The 15,368-nt window shown below is 40.4% G+C and overlaps 1 protein-coding gene across 1 annotated transcript in view; it reads right to left on the bottom strand.

Annotated features, from left to right (window-relative positions):
* RYK (receptor like tyrosine kinase) overlaps window positions 1-15,368 on the bottom strand; it is a 110,387-nt gene that overhangs the window by 69,547 nt on the left and 25,472 nt on the right. Inside the window, exons 3-4 of the mRNA XM_040232817.1 lie at window positions 3,901-4,000; window positions 1,969-2,103 (exon numbers count right to left, since the gene is read on the bottom strand). Of these exons, the coding sequence (XP_040088751.1) occupies window positions 1,969-2,103; window positions 3,901-3,958 (193 nt within the window). The 5' untranslated portion in view covers window positions 3,959-4,000. The remainder of the gene's footprint in view (window positions 1-1,968; window positions 2,104-3,900; window positions 4,001-15,368) is intronic.

Genomic DNA, 15,368 nt, shown 5'->3' on the forward strand with positions numbered 1-15,368 from the left:
AAAAATAAGAAAATTCTACCATTTGTAACAATCCAGGTAGACTTTGAGGGCCTTATGCTAAGTGAAATAAGTCACACAGAGAAAGACTATGAGATACTCCATGATCTCACTTATATTTTCAGAATCCAAGAATTAAATTTTTTTTGAATCATAAGAGAAGAGATTAGATTTGATATTATCAGAGGCTGGGTGTGAGGAAAGAGGAGGACCTAGAGAGGTAGTCAAATGGTACAAACTTCCAGTTACGAGATAATTACTACAGATATAATGTATGCATGGCATATATTATATGTTAACTGTATGATTATGTGAGAGTTGTTGAGAGTAAATCCTAATTTATTAAATTCTCATCACATGGAAAAATTTTTTTCTGTTTTTGCTTTCTCTATTGTTCACTACATGAAATGATGGAGTGAAGTCACTCAGTTGTGTCTGCAACCCCATCGACTGTAGCCTGCCAGGTTCCTCCGTCCATGGGATTTTCCAAGCTAGGATACTGGAGTGGGTTGCCATTTCCTTCTCCAGGGATCTTCCCCACCCAGGGATTGAACCTGGGTCTCCTGTACTGCAGGCAGATTCTTTACCATCTGAGCCACTGGGGAAGCCCACATGAAATGATGGCGGCTATGTAAACTTATTGTGATAAGTTTCATACATTGTGATTTCACAATGTATGAAAATCAAACCATTATACTGTCACCTTAAACTTATACAGTGATATGTGTCAATTATATCTCAATAAAACTGGGGAAAATATAGAGGGAGCAACTGTTTACTCTTAATTAAAAGACTAAATGAGAACTAAAAAAAAAATGCCCATTCTAATGCAGTACCACTTTTTTGCTGGCACACATCTGGACATTAGCCATTTTAATTCTGGCTAATGAACACCTGCTGGCCTCAGGTGTTCTCATAACACTCCGCAACAACCCTGACTAGGAAGTGTGTTAAGAGACAGTTTGACAATGAAGCAAAAGCACAGGTTTGCAACCCAGTTCCACCGCTTAGTTATCCGGTCTTGGCAAGTTGGTCGGACTCTCTGAGCCTCAGCTTCCTCCTCAGAAACTGGAGATAATGAGAGAAGCTACTGCATCAGGCTGCTATAAGCATTAAATGGGTTTAATGTGTTTATAAAGCACTTGAAACATGGTTGTCACTCAGCAAAACCCAAACTCAGCAAGTTTTCTTTAGTATTTTTTTTTCTACCTTACGTACTAACCCGCTCCACCACTGTGATGGGTAAATTCAGGTCACTTTAATCTCTATGGAACTTAAGTGAGTGGGCTGGATTAGATAACCTTTAGGGAGAATTCTAAAATTCTTGCTCTATGAACTCGTGTGCTGAAGCTCTTTCATATCTGCTGCAATTTCTTGAGTAACAGATTATTCAAAGCAAAATTAGTATCGACATATAGAATTTTAAGTTTCATGATAGTAGATTAATCTAAAATCAACCCACCTACCTCTTGAAACAGGTTATTTTATAGATGAAAAAAAAAAAACAACAACACCTGAAACTTAGGTTAATAAAAGGAAACCTATTCCAGTACTCCACCAAGGGTAGAGTTATAATTCTAACATGTTTTTCTGGGCCCAGGGCAATGTTTCTATGTAAAAGTAATTCATAAAGGAAACATAGTTAACATCCCATTACTCAGGGGCCCCTGTCTAAAGGCTGTAATTTCTTTACCTCTTTGGCCATTGGTGCTATTTCACATTCCTAAAGGAAAACATTCTTACCAATTCTGACAAAAATTTTGAGAAAGCAGGGACTGAGTGGGGCCTAAATGAGATTCCTAGCTAGAAGCTATCATGGTGATTATTTCAGAATTTCATCAGTTAGGCTCTCTTTTCTTACTTGCAACTATAGTCAAGATTGGAACACAAATCTGTAAAAAGACGACAAAATCTATTTTTGATCTTTTCACATCTATATAAAATACATACTTTAGTAAATAAATTTCTTACTTTTATAGCACATTTTCCTTCGTTTAAAATTTAAGACTGTAAAGTTTTTTGAAGAATTTACTGTCAAGTTGAGCTGCATGAGTATCATAACCTCAGAATCTACTTTGCCAGTACAGGAAAGCTCGACCCGAAACACTGTTAAAAAAAAATAAATAAGAAAAAAATTTAAATTTTCTAAAAATCAACATTAATGTCCCATAATTTAGAATGTATTTCTGTTGCAATAAAACTAAAAAATAATACATTTACATAAAATAGTAAGCAAAAACTTTCAGAGAATTTATCTTTAGACTACCAGCTTTAAGTATAAAGTACTATAAAAGTTAACATTAAAGAACAAATCAAGACAAAGGAAGAGAATTATTTTCAAATTTGCTCATGATTTTTACTACACCAATTTGTCTCCTAAATTCTCTTATTACCACATAGTAAAGATACAAAACCATAAGGCAAACTCCACCATCTTACCAGGCACAATCAACAACAGTAACAACAAAAATTACTTGATAAAAAGGAAAGACAATTTTACCACCAAAATGCAATTATGTATTGTTGTTAAGGAAGAGATTAAATATAAAGCTTTAAATGAAACTGATAAATTCTCACCTATGCATTAAAAAAAAAAAAACTTTCTAAGCAGAAACTGTTTTAATCAATTACCACAGCAATGGGATAACAGACTTTGGTGCTTCTTCTTTTTTTTTTTTTTTCAATCTTTCAGTTTAAGACTCTCTACAAATTTAGAATGCATCATTCTACCATCTGTATCAGCGTATGAACAATATGGGCATTTCTGAATTTCTTTACTAGCCCATAAAAATTAATCAGCCTTCTCATATTTTCTTAAGGCTTAGATTAACGTATGCTACTAGTAACAGTGAGTTAAGAAAGTTTCATAACACTGGGGCTTATACTTTCAAGTTTTAAAACTTTTCATTTTCTTTAAATCTCACATCTTCAGGAGCCCTTCTCAAAAGACGCTCAAAACAAACTGGTATAAACATGATACATATCATTTATTCAGGCAAGTCCTGAGAGCCTATCCTGTTCAGATGTTACGCTAGGCACTAAGGGTAGACAGCTGAAACAGACAGCTCCTGCCCTCAGGTGGCCACAGGCTAGCAGGCACAGACAAGGACAAAGAATTACAAAATAATGTGATCAATTTTAAACAGTTAAATAAAAGATCTTACAGGGCAAGAAGAATAGAAAGAGTTAACAAATGGACGGAGAGGAGGCAGAAAAAAAAAGAGTAAAGACTTTGAGTCTTGCAGAATATTTAATATGAACAGAAATTCAGATGCAGGAAAGATGAAAAAATGGTTCCAAACATAGAGATCAGCATGGGCAAAGGCTTGGCTGTGAGAATCGCATGCAGCCTGGCACTGCTGGAGCACGGGGGCAGATCCAGCAACAGGCTAGACAGACAGGCAGGGGCAGATGCTAAGCACAGCACACCAGCTGGAGAATCTGGAAGGTGCTCAACAGATGAGGGTGGGGCACTGAGGAAGTGACTGTCCAGGCTGCAGTGTGGGAGCTAATGGAAGAAAAAAAGCATCAGACAAAGGGGCTCGGGTCAGGGCCAACAACGCAGAAAAGGAGACAGGGAAGAGCCGAGCGCACGTGATTTCAAAGGGGATGAGGAAGAAGAAACCGTTTAAAAAGTCCAAATAATCCTTATTTACAAAAATCACTTGTTAAAGAACTTATGCATCTTATACCTATGTTCTTTAAAGGTATGGGTGTGTGCGTACGTGCTAGGTTGCTTCAGTTATATCCAATTCTTGTGCGAGCCCATGGACTGTAGCCCGCTAGGCTCCTCTGTTCGTGACATTCTCCAAGCAAGAATGCTGGAGTGGGTTGCCACGCCCTTCTCCAGGTACAGGGGATACAGTTAAAAACAGCATGTTAAACTCTGTCACTGAGACTCACCTGATAAAGTGCGTGGAACTTCCCCCTGAGCAGAAATGTTGACCTGGGGCATGTCCATAGCCACAAAATTGTCTACTTGGAATCCCAGCTTATATTCAACCTATAATATGGAGAAATAAACAAAGTGGACCTGTGATAACAGACACGGCTTAGTATAGCTTGACCACGCTGATTTTGGTCATTAACAAACAATCTAGCTCTATTTTTAAAAGTCCAAATTGTCAGAAACAGCCTTAGGAATGTTCCTGTATTTTAACAGTCAAAGACACCAAGCCAGGGAAGTTTAACATACGCAAAGCAACCAGAGTGAGAATCCAGATCTGCTGAGTCTAAGACGTTTCCCCACCAAACTGTGCCGCTTCTTACATGACTCATTACATTACTGCCTTGGGCGTGTGTTTTATTTATTTCTTCCAGTTTTATTGAGATATGATTGACATATATCACTGTATAAAATGGTTTCAGCATAATGACTTGACTTACATACATGATGAAATGCTTATCACAATAGGTTTAGTGAACATCTATCATTTCATATAGATACAAAATTAAAGAAATAGAAAAAAATTTTTCCTTGTGATGAGAACTTGGGATTTACTCTCTTAACATTCACACATAGCATACAGCAGTTGATTACATTTATCAGGTTGTACACTGCACCCCTATCTTATAACTGGAAATCTGTAGCACCTTTTCATTGTTTTCATCCAATTCCCCTCCTGTCCCCCTCTTCTGGTAACCAAATCTGATCTGATCTCTTTTTCTATGAGTTTGTTTGTACGTTTGTTTGTTTTTGAAGTATAACTGACCTACAACACTGTTAGTTCCTGTTATACAACAGTGATTTTTTTCCTATACATTTCAAAATGATCACCACAATAAGTAGTTATGATATGTCACCACAAAGACAATATTATTTAGTTACTGATTATACCCTCCACAATGTAAATTTCACACCCTTGACTCTTTAATTTTGCAACTGGAAGTTTGTACCTCTCAATTTCCCTCGCCTGTCTCTTCCCCCAACCCCTCCTCTGGTGAGCACCTGCTTGTTCTCTATGTTTAGGACTCTGTTTCTGTTTTGTTACGCTTGTTCATTTGTTCCTGGGAATTTTCAATTGGATAAAAATTCAGTCCAGTAAGCCACCCTCTATCTCATGCCCAGAACAGTACCACCACTCTCCTTTACAACCTGCCATCTAGGAGTCAGAAATTCTGCTGAGGATCACAGTCACTGACAGAGAAGCCCTAGGGAGGCAGGTAGATATGAAGAGCCAAGGAGTTGAGATGTATAATTTACAGTCCATAACTAGTCACCACTGTCTTCTCTAGCTGATAAAAGCCAAGCTCTGAAGGCCTGTATGTGACTGGCAGATGAAGGTCTGATCTATAGATCCACTCACCTCACAAGTAGATTCCAAAGTACAAATTTCTCATAAAATATCTATGCTATATTCTCTAGTCCAGCTTTCACCACTAATAGAGTTAATGTTTGGATGTCCACCTAACCTCTGGATCTCAAGTGATTCAGAATCCAGAAAGGAAGAGAGATGACTAGAAAAATGTCTCTGGAACACCAATATTCTCTATCAATACCTGGCCTCTATAGGTGGCTTAATAGAACCAATCAGCATCAATCAATATCAAATACCAAACACATCCCTTTTGCTAGCAAGATATTCATGAAAGAAACAGCTCAAACTGCAAAGCAATAGCTGAAATTCAGAATGGATGCCATCTTCAAGACCCTCAACGAGGCCTTATATTTCCCGATATTCTTTGTCCTGTCCTTGGGACTCAATGAGAAGGGCACCCCCTCCCATTCAGTGGTCACAGGCCTTCCAGTGAAGGCTGAGATTGGCAGAAGCCAAAGGGCAGAGGGCTAGGAAAACAGTAGTGGGAAGAGGTTCAAGAAACCATTCCCCAAGAAACTTAACTGGAAAGAACGTAATTAGGGAACGGCAGAATAGACTTCAAAGCCTATCTTTCTTTTTTCAATGGGAGATACTCAAATGTGGCACACACTAATGGAAAAAACCAACAAATAGGACATAACAAAGATGAAAGAAAAGAGGGAAAGAGTAACCTCCCAGATTATAAGAGAAAGGATGGACACCTGGGCACTGACTGAGTCAGGAGGTGTTTAACCCATAGATAAGAAGGGATCAATCCAATGACTGTAACTCCCTCTCTTGGTTCCCCTTTTCACACTTTACTTGAAAGTTCCAGAACACTGTTGCTGTTGTTCAGTTGCTCAGTCATGTCCGACTCTTTGTGACCCCGTGGACTGCAGCACGCCAGGCTTCCCTGTCCTTCACCATCTCCCAGAGCTTGCTCAAACTCATGTCCATTGAGTCAGTGATGCCATCCGATGATTGGGATATGCAAGTATTAAAGCACTGCTTCACAGTTAAGATAGATATACAAAGAATTGTTAAAAGTTGTATTTGTTAAGTGCCATGTTCATAACAAAGGAAATGCTCTCGCTGCTGCACATCAGTGACTTGGTGGTTCCTTGGCTAGAAGTGTTCCCTCTCACCTTAGCAATGTGCAATACTTAGTCACTGCCACCAGGGGGTGTGAGAGAGCCACAGCCCAGCAAGTGTGGGCCAAGAATGAGTAGGCTTTCCAGCAATACTTCCTAATATTAAGAAAATGCATTTGACTATATTCCTATATCCATGCTATCTCTAAACAAAGCAATACATGAAAGGCAACTGCCTGAAAAAAAAATTCAGCACAGTCAGCAAGAACTGGATTGGAACCATGAGACTGTGTGACCATCAGATAATTTACTAACTTTTCCCGAGCTTCAGTTTTTATAAAATGCTGCTGCTGCTGAGGATCAAATAAAATAATTAAATGACACACCTGTCAGTCCGGTACAGGTCCCCTCTGATAAACGCAGACCCCAGTAGCATCAGCAGTTATTCCAGGGTGGCCACACTATGCCCCGCTGCACTTCCCCATATTGGCCAGCCTGCTCCTGACCTCCAAGATTCTGACACAAGCCTTCCTGTGCCCTACCAAGAGCAATCCTGCAGCCCTCTGTGTTGTCCCCTATCTTGGGAACCCCACTAGACTAAATAGACTCTCACACTGTCGGCCTCTTCACGAGAGTCTTCCCTGCCTTTTCCTCCAGCCCGGCTTTCCTATCATTTGGTCCCTGTAATCCTCAACCCTCAGGGCCTAGACAGCAGGGTCAGCATTCCCTCAGGATCTTCAGGTGGTTTCTCTGCTTCCCTTCCTCATGCACAAGCCACTGTACTCTGAAGCGCACAGCTTCTACTCACAGTGGCTATTTCTCACACCATCATCATCAGTGTCACACAGGGACTTTAGAGCCCGTGGCGCTCAGCTCGTTTTGTCTCCTGCCATCTTCCTGGTGGCTTTGATATTAATATTCCGCATTCCTCTGTACTGAAGAAGTACTCCATAACCAAAACAAATGTAAAAACCCCAGTCTATCACAGATCCCATCACAACCTCGGATTCCTACAAAACCAGTTCTTTGTTTGCAACACTCTGATTCAACCAACATTTATGAAGCACATTTGTAAACCAAGGGCTGTGCTCATAGCTGGGATGTAATGGCCAGTGACGCTATTTCCATTCTCTCCAGCCTATCCATCCAGGGACCTGGTTTCACTTTCCATAGACTGTGCCCCAGAGAAGACTGGCTACCAACACCATCTTTTTGCCATCAGAACGCTGACCACCTCTCACGCCATCCCTGCTGCCCAGCACAGCCGGGGGAAACCACAGACCAGAGAGAAAGCTGCTCTTACACAACGATGATCCCCATGTTCAGGGTAGGCCGTTAATCCTGCTCAGCAGTCCCTTCCCCACTCAGCCCCTTCTCCCTAGTCGTCTCACTCCAAACCTCATGGAACTCATGGCTTCACCACCTCCTGCCCGCCCCACTTTCCTCTTCTTACACAATGCTCCTGTCCCCTTCACCTGGCACACAAGAACCTGCACCCCACTTTCTGCCTTTCTTTTCAGCTCCAGGCAGATTTGGTGGCTCAGATGGTAAAGCGTCTGCCTACAATGTGGGAGACCCAGGTTCAATCCCTGGGTCAGGAAGATCTCCTGGAGAAGGCAACCCACTCCAGTATTCTTGTCTGGAAAATCCCATGGACGGGGGAGCCTGATAGGACACAGTCCATGGGGTCGAAAAGCGTCGGACACGACTGAGCAACTTCACTTTTCACTTTCCAGGCAGATCTGTTAGAGCACTTTTCCTTTGCACTCCACTCCCAAGGAGAGATTTATTCTCCTCTCCAAATGATAAACCCTTCTCTCAGCACACTAGCCTTAGCCCGCTAGACCACTAATGGGATCCTGTATCATCAACTTGTCTCTCTCACTCTCCTACATCTTCATTCTCTCCCATATGCCCAATAACTTACTAGACATATGTGCCTAATAATCTTACAGCTCTCAAACATAGCAGATTGAAAACCAATTTACTATGCTTCCCCACACTTGCTATCTCCTTTACTCTAGGTCTCAATAATCGCAAGCAGAGGCACAGCCAGCCAAGGACCAGAACCCCTGGGGCAGCAGACAGAGCAAGCTGCAAACAAGGTTAAAAGACCCTAATTGTAGTCTGAGGGCAGGGACCAGACCAGCACTGGAGAGCCTCAGTGTGGCAGGGGGTGAGGGCAGAAGGTAGAGAAATGGGCTCGTGAATGGAGCTGGGTAGCATCAGAGGCATGCAGAGAAGGGGTGAAGGGGTTGAGCAGGATTTCTGAGAAGCCCAACCCTTTGGCCAGCAGCAGCCTGGAACACTGAAAAGCGTGAAAGCATGGCGCCTGCCCTCTGTGGCCTCCCTTTTTGAGGGACTGCCTGAACATGAAAGGCATTCCAAAGCAGTTCTCTTCTCCCTCAGGAATCTCCAGAATATAAAATTTTAAATTGTAGTTTCTGGGGTTAGAAACAGCTTATTATTAAAGGGCAGTTTTTTCTATTTTGGCATGCCATCGATCTATACAGACTCTCACTGGCCAATAATCCTTTGACCAAACAGATCTGCTCTAAAGCTAACATTTATAATCTACTGGAACAAAGAAAATCTGAAAATCAGTTGTTTATCAGAACAAAGAATGAGCCAAAATACTTCAGAAAAGAAATAAGAAAAAAAAAATATTTGAATAAGCTAAGAAATAAACATTTTTGGTAATCTTCCCTTACTTGGAAACAAATGGTAATCGCAAATAGGCAGCTGCTAAGTAAAGCCACTTCCTCTTGGAACCCAGTACAGATTTAAAGTGAGTACACTTTGCCTGAAACCCAACAGCCTTTCAATTTCTCTGAAATTATCACAAGTGCTGCCTTTCTCACAGAAACCCCACTCTGCAGGGAATACAGCAGGCAGGCCCCCAGGGCTGCTGTAGGAACTCTGGACAAGTTCCCTGCAGACCCTCCTGACAATGATGAATTCCTGAAACCAGAGAACAGCTTATAGGATGGGACTGAGTGGGGTAAGTATTCTGCTACCTTTTGGTATATTTTTGCCTTTCAGCTATCTAAAATATCTGACACTTAACAGATGCAATTGCAAGTTTTTTTTTTCCTGGATACTGGACAATGTTCTGGAATGCAGAAGCAAGTTGTTATCTGTTAAAACCACCAGTAAGGGGACTGTGAAAGAAAAGCAACACCAGAGTTCTTACCCCATTTGGAAATGCAATTAACCCATTATATTCACCAACCACTCTCTAAGGCAGTGTGATACAATGTCAAGTGTAAGACAAAGCTCCAGTCTCTGAGAAGACCACAATCTGTTTGGCAAGATAAAACACAGTCACTGCAGAACACTAGTATCAGAAGCTTCGATAATGTTAAAATATCCACAATGAAGTGACATACCAAGAAGACTAAAGATCTTTGGAAGCAAGTATCTCATCTTCTGGTAATTCTTAAAAAGCAATAATTGCAAAGTGTTGGAGCCGAGGAACCTTGACTCTCCTTCTGAAAGTTCCTAACTGCATCTCAGAGCTAACAAGATCAGGTGAAGAACTCTTCATCATGTCTCTCCTGCCCCCTTGCATGACTATCATTTCAAAAATATATATATATACACACATACATACACATATCTAGATGCTTATCCATGTACAGACTATCTTTAGAAGAGGAGATCAGAATCAGGGAACAGTGGTTGCCAATGGAAGGGGAGTTAGGTGGCTAGATTGCTTGGGGATGGTACTAGAAAGGGGTAGGGGATTTATTTTTCAGTACATACCCCTATGCCTTTCGCATTTTGTACCATATGCATAAGCAAAATACTCAAAAGATTAACTTTTAAAATAGACAAACTTCAATTAAACAACTGTGCTAAAACCACAAAAGAAATTATGAGCTAAAACTGGAACTAGGAGTTGTACTGGAGGTCAAACCTGACATTAGATTTAACACACACACTCCTTCGCGTTTTTACTCTAAAACATTTTAAGTCGTAACATGACTAGTACTTTCCTCTGAATTCTTATACCTTCTATAGATGAACTGTGAAACAGGCTTAACTATATGTTCAAACTATGAGTTACATTCATTTTTTCCAAATTTAAAACTATATTTTTTCAAATTTACAACTTTATTCACAGTAAAATATCTGCAAAATCCCAGGTGTGCAACTAGTTTGCCAAACAGTTTGTCAAGTATACCCAACCCATGCTTTCACACTTCTCCATCCAGGCATCCACTGCCTCTGAAGCAGCACATCCTAACTCTGAAAAGCTCTAACTGCTCCGAAGTTGCCCCTTTGCTGAGCTGTGCCCTGTGCATCTCTTCCATAGTCAGTTAAGGAGCACCTGTAACTAAGTACCAGGTGCTACAACAGGCACGAGGGACCCAGCGAAAGATGAAAAGAGGTCCCTACCCCTGACGTGCTCAGCGCCTCAAAGGGAGAGAGAAGATCAACTACAAAAATACTCTTAAGAGCATGATAAGGGTGGGAAAGGAAAGGGCACCTGACCCAGCTGAAAAAGCGGTGACACCAGGTCTACGTTTCATGAGACAAACAAGAGTTAATGAAGTAAAGAATGGGGAAAGGGTATCTCTAGCACAGCAAATAGCAGCGCAGTAACAGAGTCCAGGGCATTCAAGAAATAAGAAGAGACACTAAACGATTAGCTGGAGGGCGGGCAGAAAACAAAGATGAGATCATGAAGGCTCCCTATGAAATAGAATTTTATTCTGGTGGCAACCGAGAGCCTCAGAGCAGCTTTGCAGGGGGTGCAGCAAGAAGTCAGTCCAGAGGCCAGGAGACCAGTTAGAAGACTGCTATTTTTCCATAATCGAGTTAAGAAACATGAAAGCCTAAGTTAAGGAGGAGGCATTAGATCTCAAGAGAGATAAGAAACTAATTTAAGGCATAGTTATGAGAGAGAATCATCTGGATCATCTGGACTTGGAAGGTGTAGGAGGCATCTAGGATCCCTTCTAGGCATCTGGCCGTGACGGGTAAATAAATGGTGATGGCCTCCAGCAACTCAGGGAACTTCTGACTTACAAAGACCATCATACCAGTAAGGGCAGCCCAAATGTACACTAAGGATGGTGTTTAACACCTGCCACAGAAGAAAGTTATGCTCTACAAGATAATGTGAAGAATGCGAAGAACTACAGAGCTATACGAAGGCTCCTCCTCACCCAACATGTACCCAGACCAACACTACTTCCCGTTCAAACATATACATTCATCTGAGCCCCTTCTTCTATCTATTCTCCCCCACTCCAATTTCTTCCTTGTCTACAGGTTAGAAACCTGTTTTAGAAAAACTCCTCAGGCACTCATAAGCAGTCAGATCCCTGAAACTCACTCAAAAAAAAAAAAAAAAAAAAAGTGTATGTATATTTTTAAAAACAAATGAATAAGAGGTTTAATTCTGTTCAATTCTAACTGCCACATCCCACATTGCCTTTTTATTCCTAAATCACTACCCATACTCTTGCCTGGGAAATATTCTCATGGTGTATATATATATATATATATATATATATATATATATATCAGCAATCTTTTTTCCCAAGTGGGCCCCCAAACAATCACATCCTGTTCAAAGTCAGTAGTTCACTCAGAATAAAATCTCTACTATTTCATTAGATTTTTCACAACTTTAAAATATATGTATTATTTGTTTTTATATTCATCAACATTACAGATGGGAAAAGTAACAAAGGACTAACCATCAATTTTTTGGAGACTATAAAAAGCTTCTCTACTTGAAACAATGGATCTCAGAGTTGCAAGGGTACCTAAAATTCAAGACCACCATTCCACAAATGTTTAAATTCCTTCTACAACACTCCCACCAAATGGTTACCCAGTGCAGATCTGACCTCTTTCAGTGAGAGGAAAAATCACAATGGCTAAAAGTGAAACCGAGTTTTAAACACAGGTGCAAAAACTAGTGTTTGAAAGGGTGTTGAGTTACAGAATTTTAATATATAATTTCAAATTGTGCACACGTATGCGTGCTAAGTCACTTCAGTCGTGTCCGACTCTTTTCAACCCTATGGACTGTAGCCCGCCAGGCTCCTCTGTCCCAGGGGTTCTCCAGGCAAGAATACTGGAGTGGGTTGCCATGCCCTCCTCCAGGGGAGCTTCCCAACCCAGGGATTGAATCTGCATCTCTTATGTCTCCTGCGTGGGCAGGTGAGTTTTCTTACCACTGGCACCACCTGGGAAGCCCTAATTTCAAATTATTTCCCCACAATTACTTGTTCATTATAAAGGAGAGAACCTGACAGTGGAGAAATTTGGTGAACTGAGCGGTCACAGGAACATCCACAGTAAAAGGACAAGCTGACATCATGTGCACAGTGGAGGACGGCACTGCTGCGGTGTTACCACCAAGGAGGCATTCGTGAGCCCAATCGCGAGGAAGCCTCAGGCAACTCAAACGGAGGCGGCCTCCACCAGCCTATATGTCCCTAAATGTCAGAGTCAAGAAACACAAAGAAAGGCCACAGGAGCGGGGGGAAAAAAGCCACAAAAAAGATGATTGTGATTAACTGGTGAAGTGTGAGTTCTGGAGATGAGGAACAGTCTTGTGTCAGTGTTAAGTTTCCTGATTTTGACCGCTGCACTTTGGTTATAAAAAGAACACTCCTATCCTTAGAAAATATACACTGAGGTACACTGGGGTAAAAGGGCACGAAACATGCAATTCACTTGCACGCAGTTCAAGAGGAAAAACGTCTGTGTGCATGAGAGTAGGGAGAATGAGAGAATGAATCATAAAATAAATGTGGCAAACCAGCAACAATCTGTGAATCTGGGTGAAGGATAAGTGAGAATTCTTTGCACTGTTTTTGTAATTTTCTGTCTGAAATTATATAAAAATTAAAGATTACTCCCCCAAATAATGATAAGGTCACCCAAGTAATAATAAAGTCACACAGTACTGAAAAATGCATTAGGTTTGTCTCCTTGAAGAGTCCAGGTGCCCACTCATTCAAACTAACAGACCTCAGATTAAAATGTCTCAAGTGAACCTTTTCTGAGTGACCTATGTCATTTATGCTGGCACTTCAGCATATCCAAGTTACCATCTACTAAATGTTCTTAGATCACATGAATCTTCTCCCTCTGTTTTTGCAGATTTCATCCTAAAGAGATCTAACCACTCCCAAAAGAACATCCCCTATTTGGATACCCCAAGGCAATAACGTTGGACTTGAGGTGCTGTAGACAGCAAGGCACATACACGTTACCCAGGATCCAAGCTAATTTAACTTTAATCAAAACATTCCTGCAGGTGTATTTTAATGCATGTATGTCTATATGTGTATGTTTCTCCAACAGACGTGTGAGTATATATAAAAATGTGGATATATGCATATTTACATCATTTTTACTTACCTAATTGGCAAATAAATATACTTAAAATATTTAGCATTAAGTAGTGAACTGAAATAAGCACCTTATTCACTTCGTAAGGAATGTTGGCTCATTGGTACCATCTTGCGAGAGGGATGGGAGAAAGAATTTGGCAATAGCAATCAAAATTTTAATCATGAACATTCTCTGACCCAGTCATTTCACTTCCTGATCACAATGTACTATTCAGAAATAATGCTAAAAGTACACAAAAATTTCTGAACAAATTTAGATATTCTTAATATATATATACACACACATACCTATATACATACATACACATTCACACACATATTTTTTATATGATTCTATATTCATTAATAATAATGCTAGAAAGAGCAACAAAAGATGACTACCAATTGTTTTTACCATCCCTTTACCATAAAATTTTGCCTGCCAAATGAATGAAACTATTTGTAACAGGGAAGGGAAATGTTACTAAAAATCCATACATCAATGAAGCACTTAACAAATAACCATATATCATACATCCATAAAATATCATATTATAAAGCCATTAAACAGACTGAGTTAAATCTGTAATTACGAAAGTGGAAAGTTGCCAAGACATAATATCAGGTAGGGAAAAAGTACTGTGCAACACATGTATCAGGTAATTCCCTTTTTGTTTAAAAAGGAAAAAGAAGTACGGTTTCAAGTATCAAGTACACCAAATTATAAACAATGATTCTTCTTATCGGTTCAGATGTACAGTCTTAACAGTTCTTAAAACAACTCTGTAATAGTTGAATTTTCCCAATAACCATTATTGTTTTCTAAGAAGATACAAAGATCTATATTAAAGGGGTCAGATTTAAATGACTTGCTTAAGAACAAATACCACTTTATAATAATTTTTTAAAAATAAACTCTACAATAGGTATTCTTATTTTAGTATAGCAAAAACTATTTTTATTTCCCAAATAAAATCCTACTCAGAAGCTTATACATGAGGCTGACAAAAGAAAAGAAACTGAAGTTGACCGGGGAAGGTGGACTCTACACTCAGCCTCTCACTCTTTGACTTAAGAGAAAACTTACCACGATAGAGGAGCCCAAACAGAGGAAATCTGAAGAATTCAGCAACAAGTAAACCGGGCAAGAAGTTTGTTACAGTTAAAGAAGCTTAGCCAGCGCCAACACGAGTGCTTACATGTCCTGTTCTTTCCTTTTACTGCTTCTCCATAACTGGGAGAACTGTACCCAAGACCTCAAACGTGTCTAAACCACCTATCTTACCAATCCCCCAACCCCTCATTCATAGCTCTTCATCATAACAGCATGGTCACTAGCAGGTCCACCTGTCCCCTCTTCCAGCTAGAGCTCCTTGCTTGAAAAGCCTGAAAATAAGTGTTCTGTCAGAAGCTAGTCACATACATGACTAGCTTTCTTTTCATTTTCAAATGAAAGGCTACTTTCATTTTCAAGGATTTTGCAAGTCTAGAGGAATGGGCTCAAGATTTAAAACACAAATCTGAGAAGACCCAGTACCGCTACAGCCCACCACCCACTGACCCTCTTGTGCAGCTGGCAGCCCACCCCGGAGATCCAGCCTCTGCCTCAGCCTCTGGGCCTG

The sequence above is a fragment of the Oryx dammah genome, unplaced genomic scaffold (genome assembly GCF_014754425.2).
Source record: "Oryx dammah isolate SB20612 unplaced genomic scaffold, SCBI_Odam_1.1 HiC_scaffold_2, whole genome shotgun sequence".
Classification (NCBI taxonomy): domain Eukaryota; kingdom Metazoa; phylum Chordata; class Mammalia; order Artiodactyla; family Bovidae; genus Oryx; species Oryx dammah.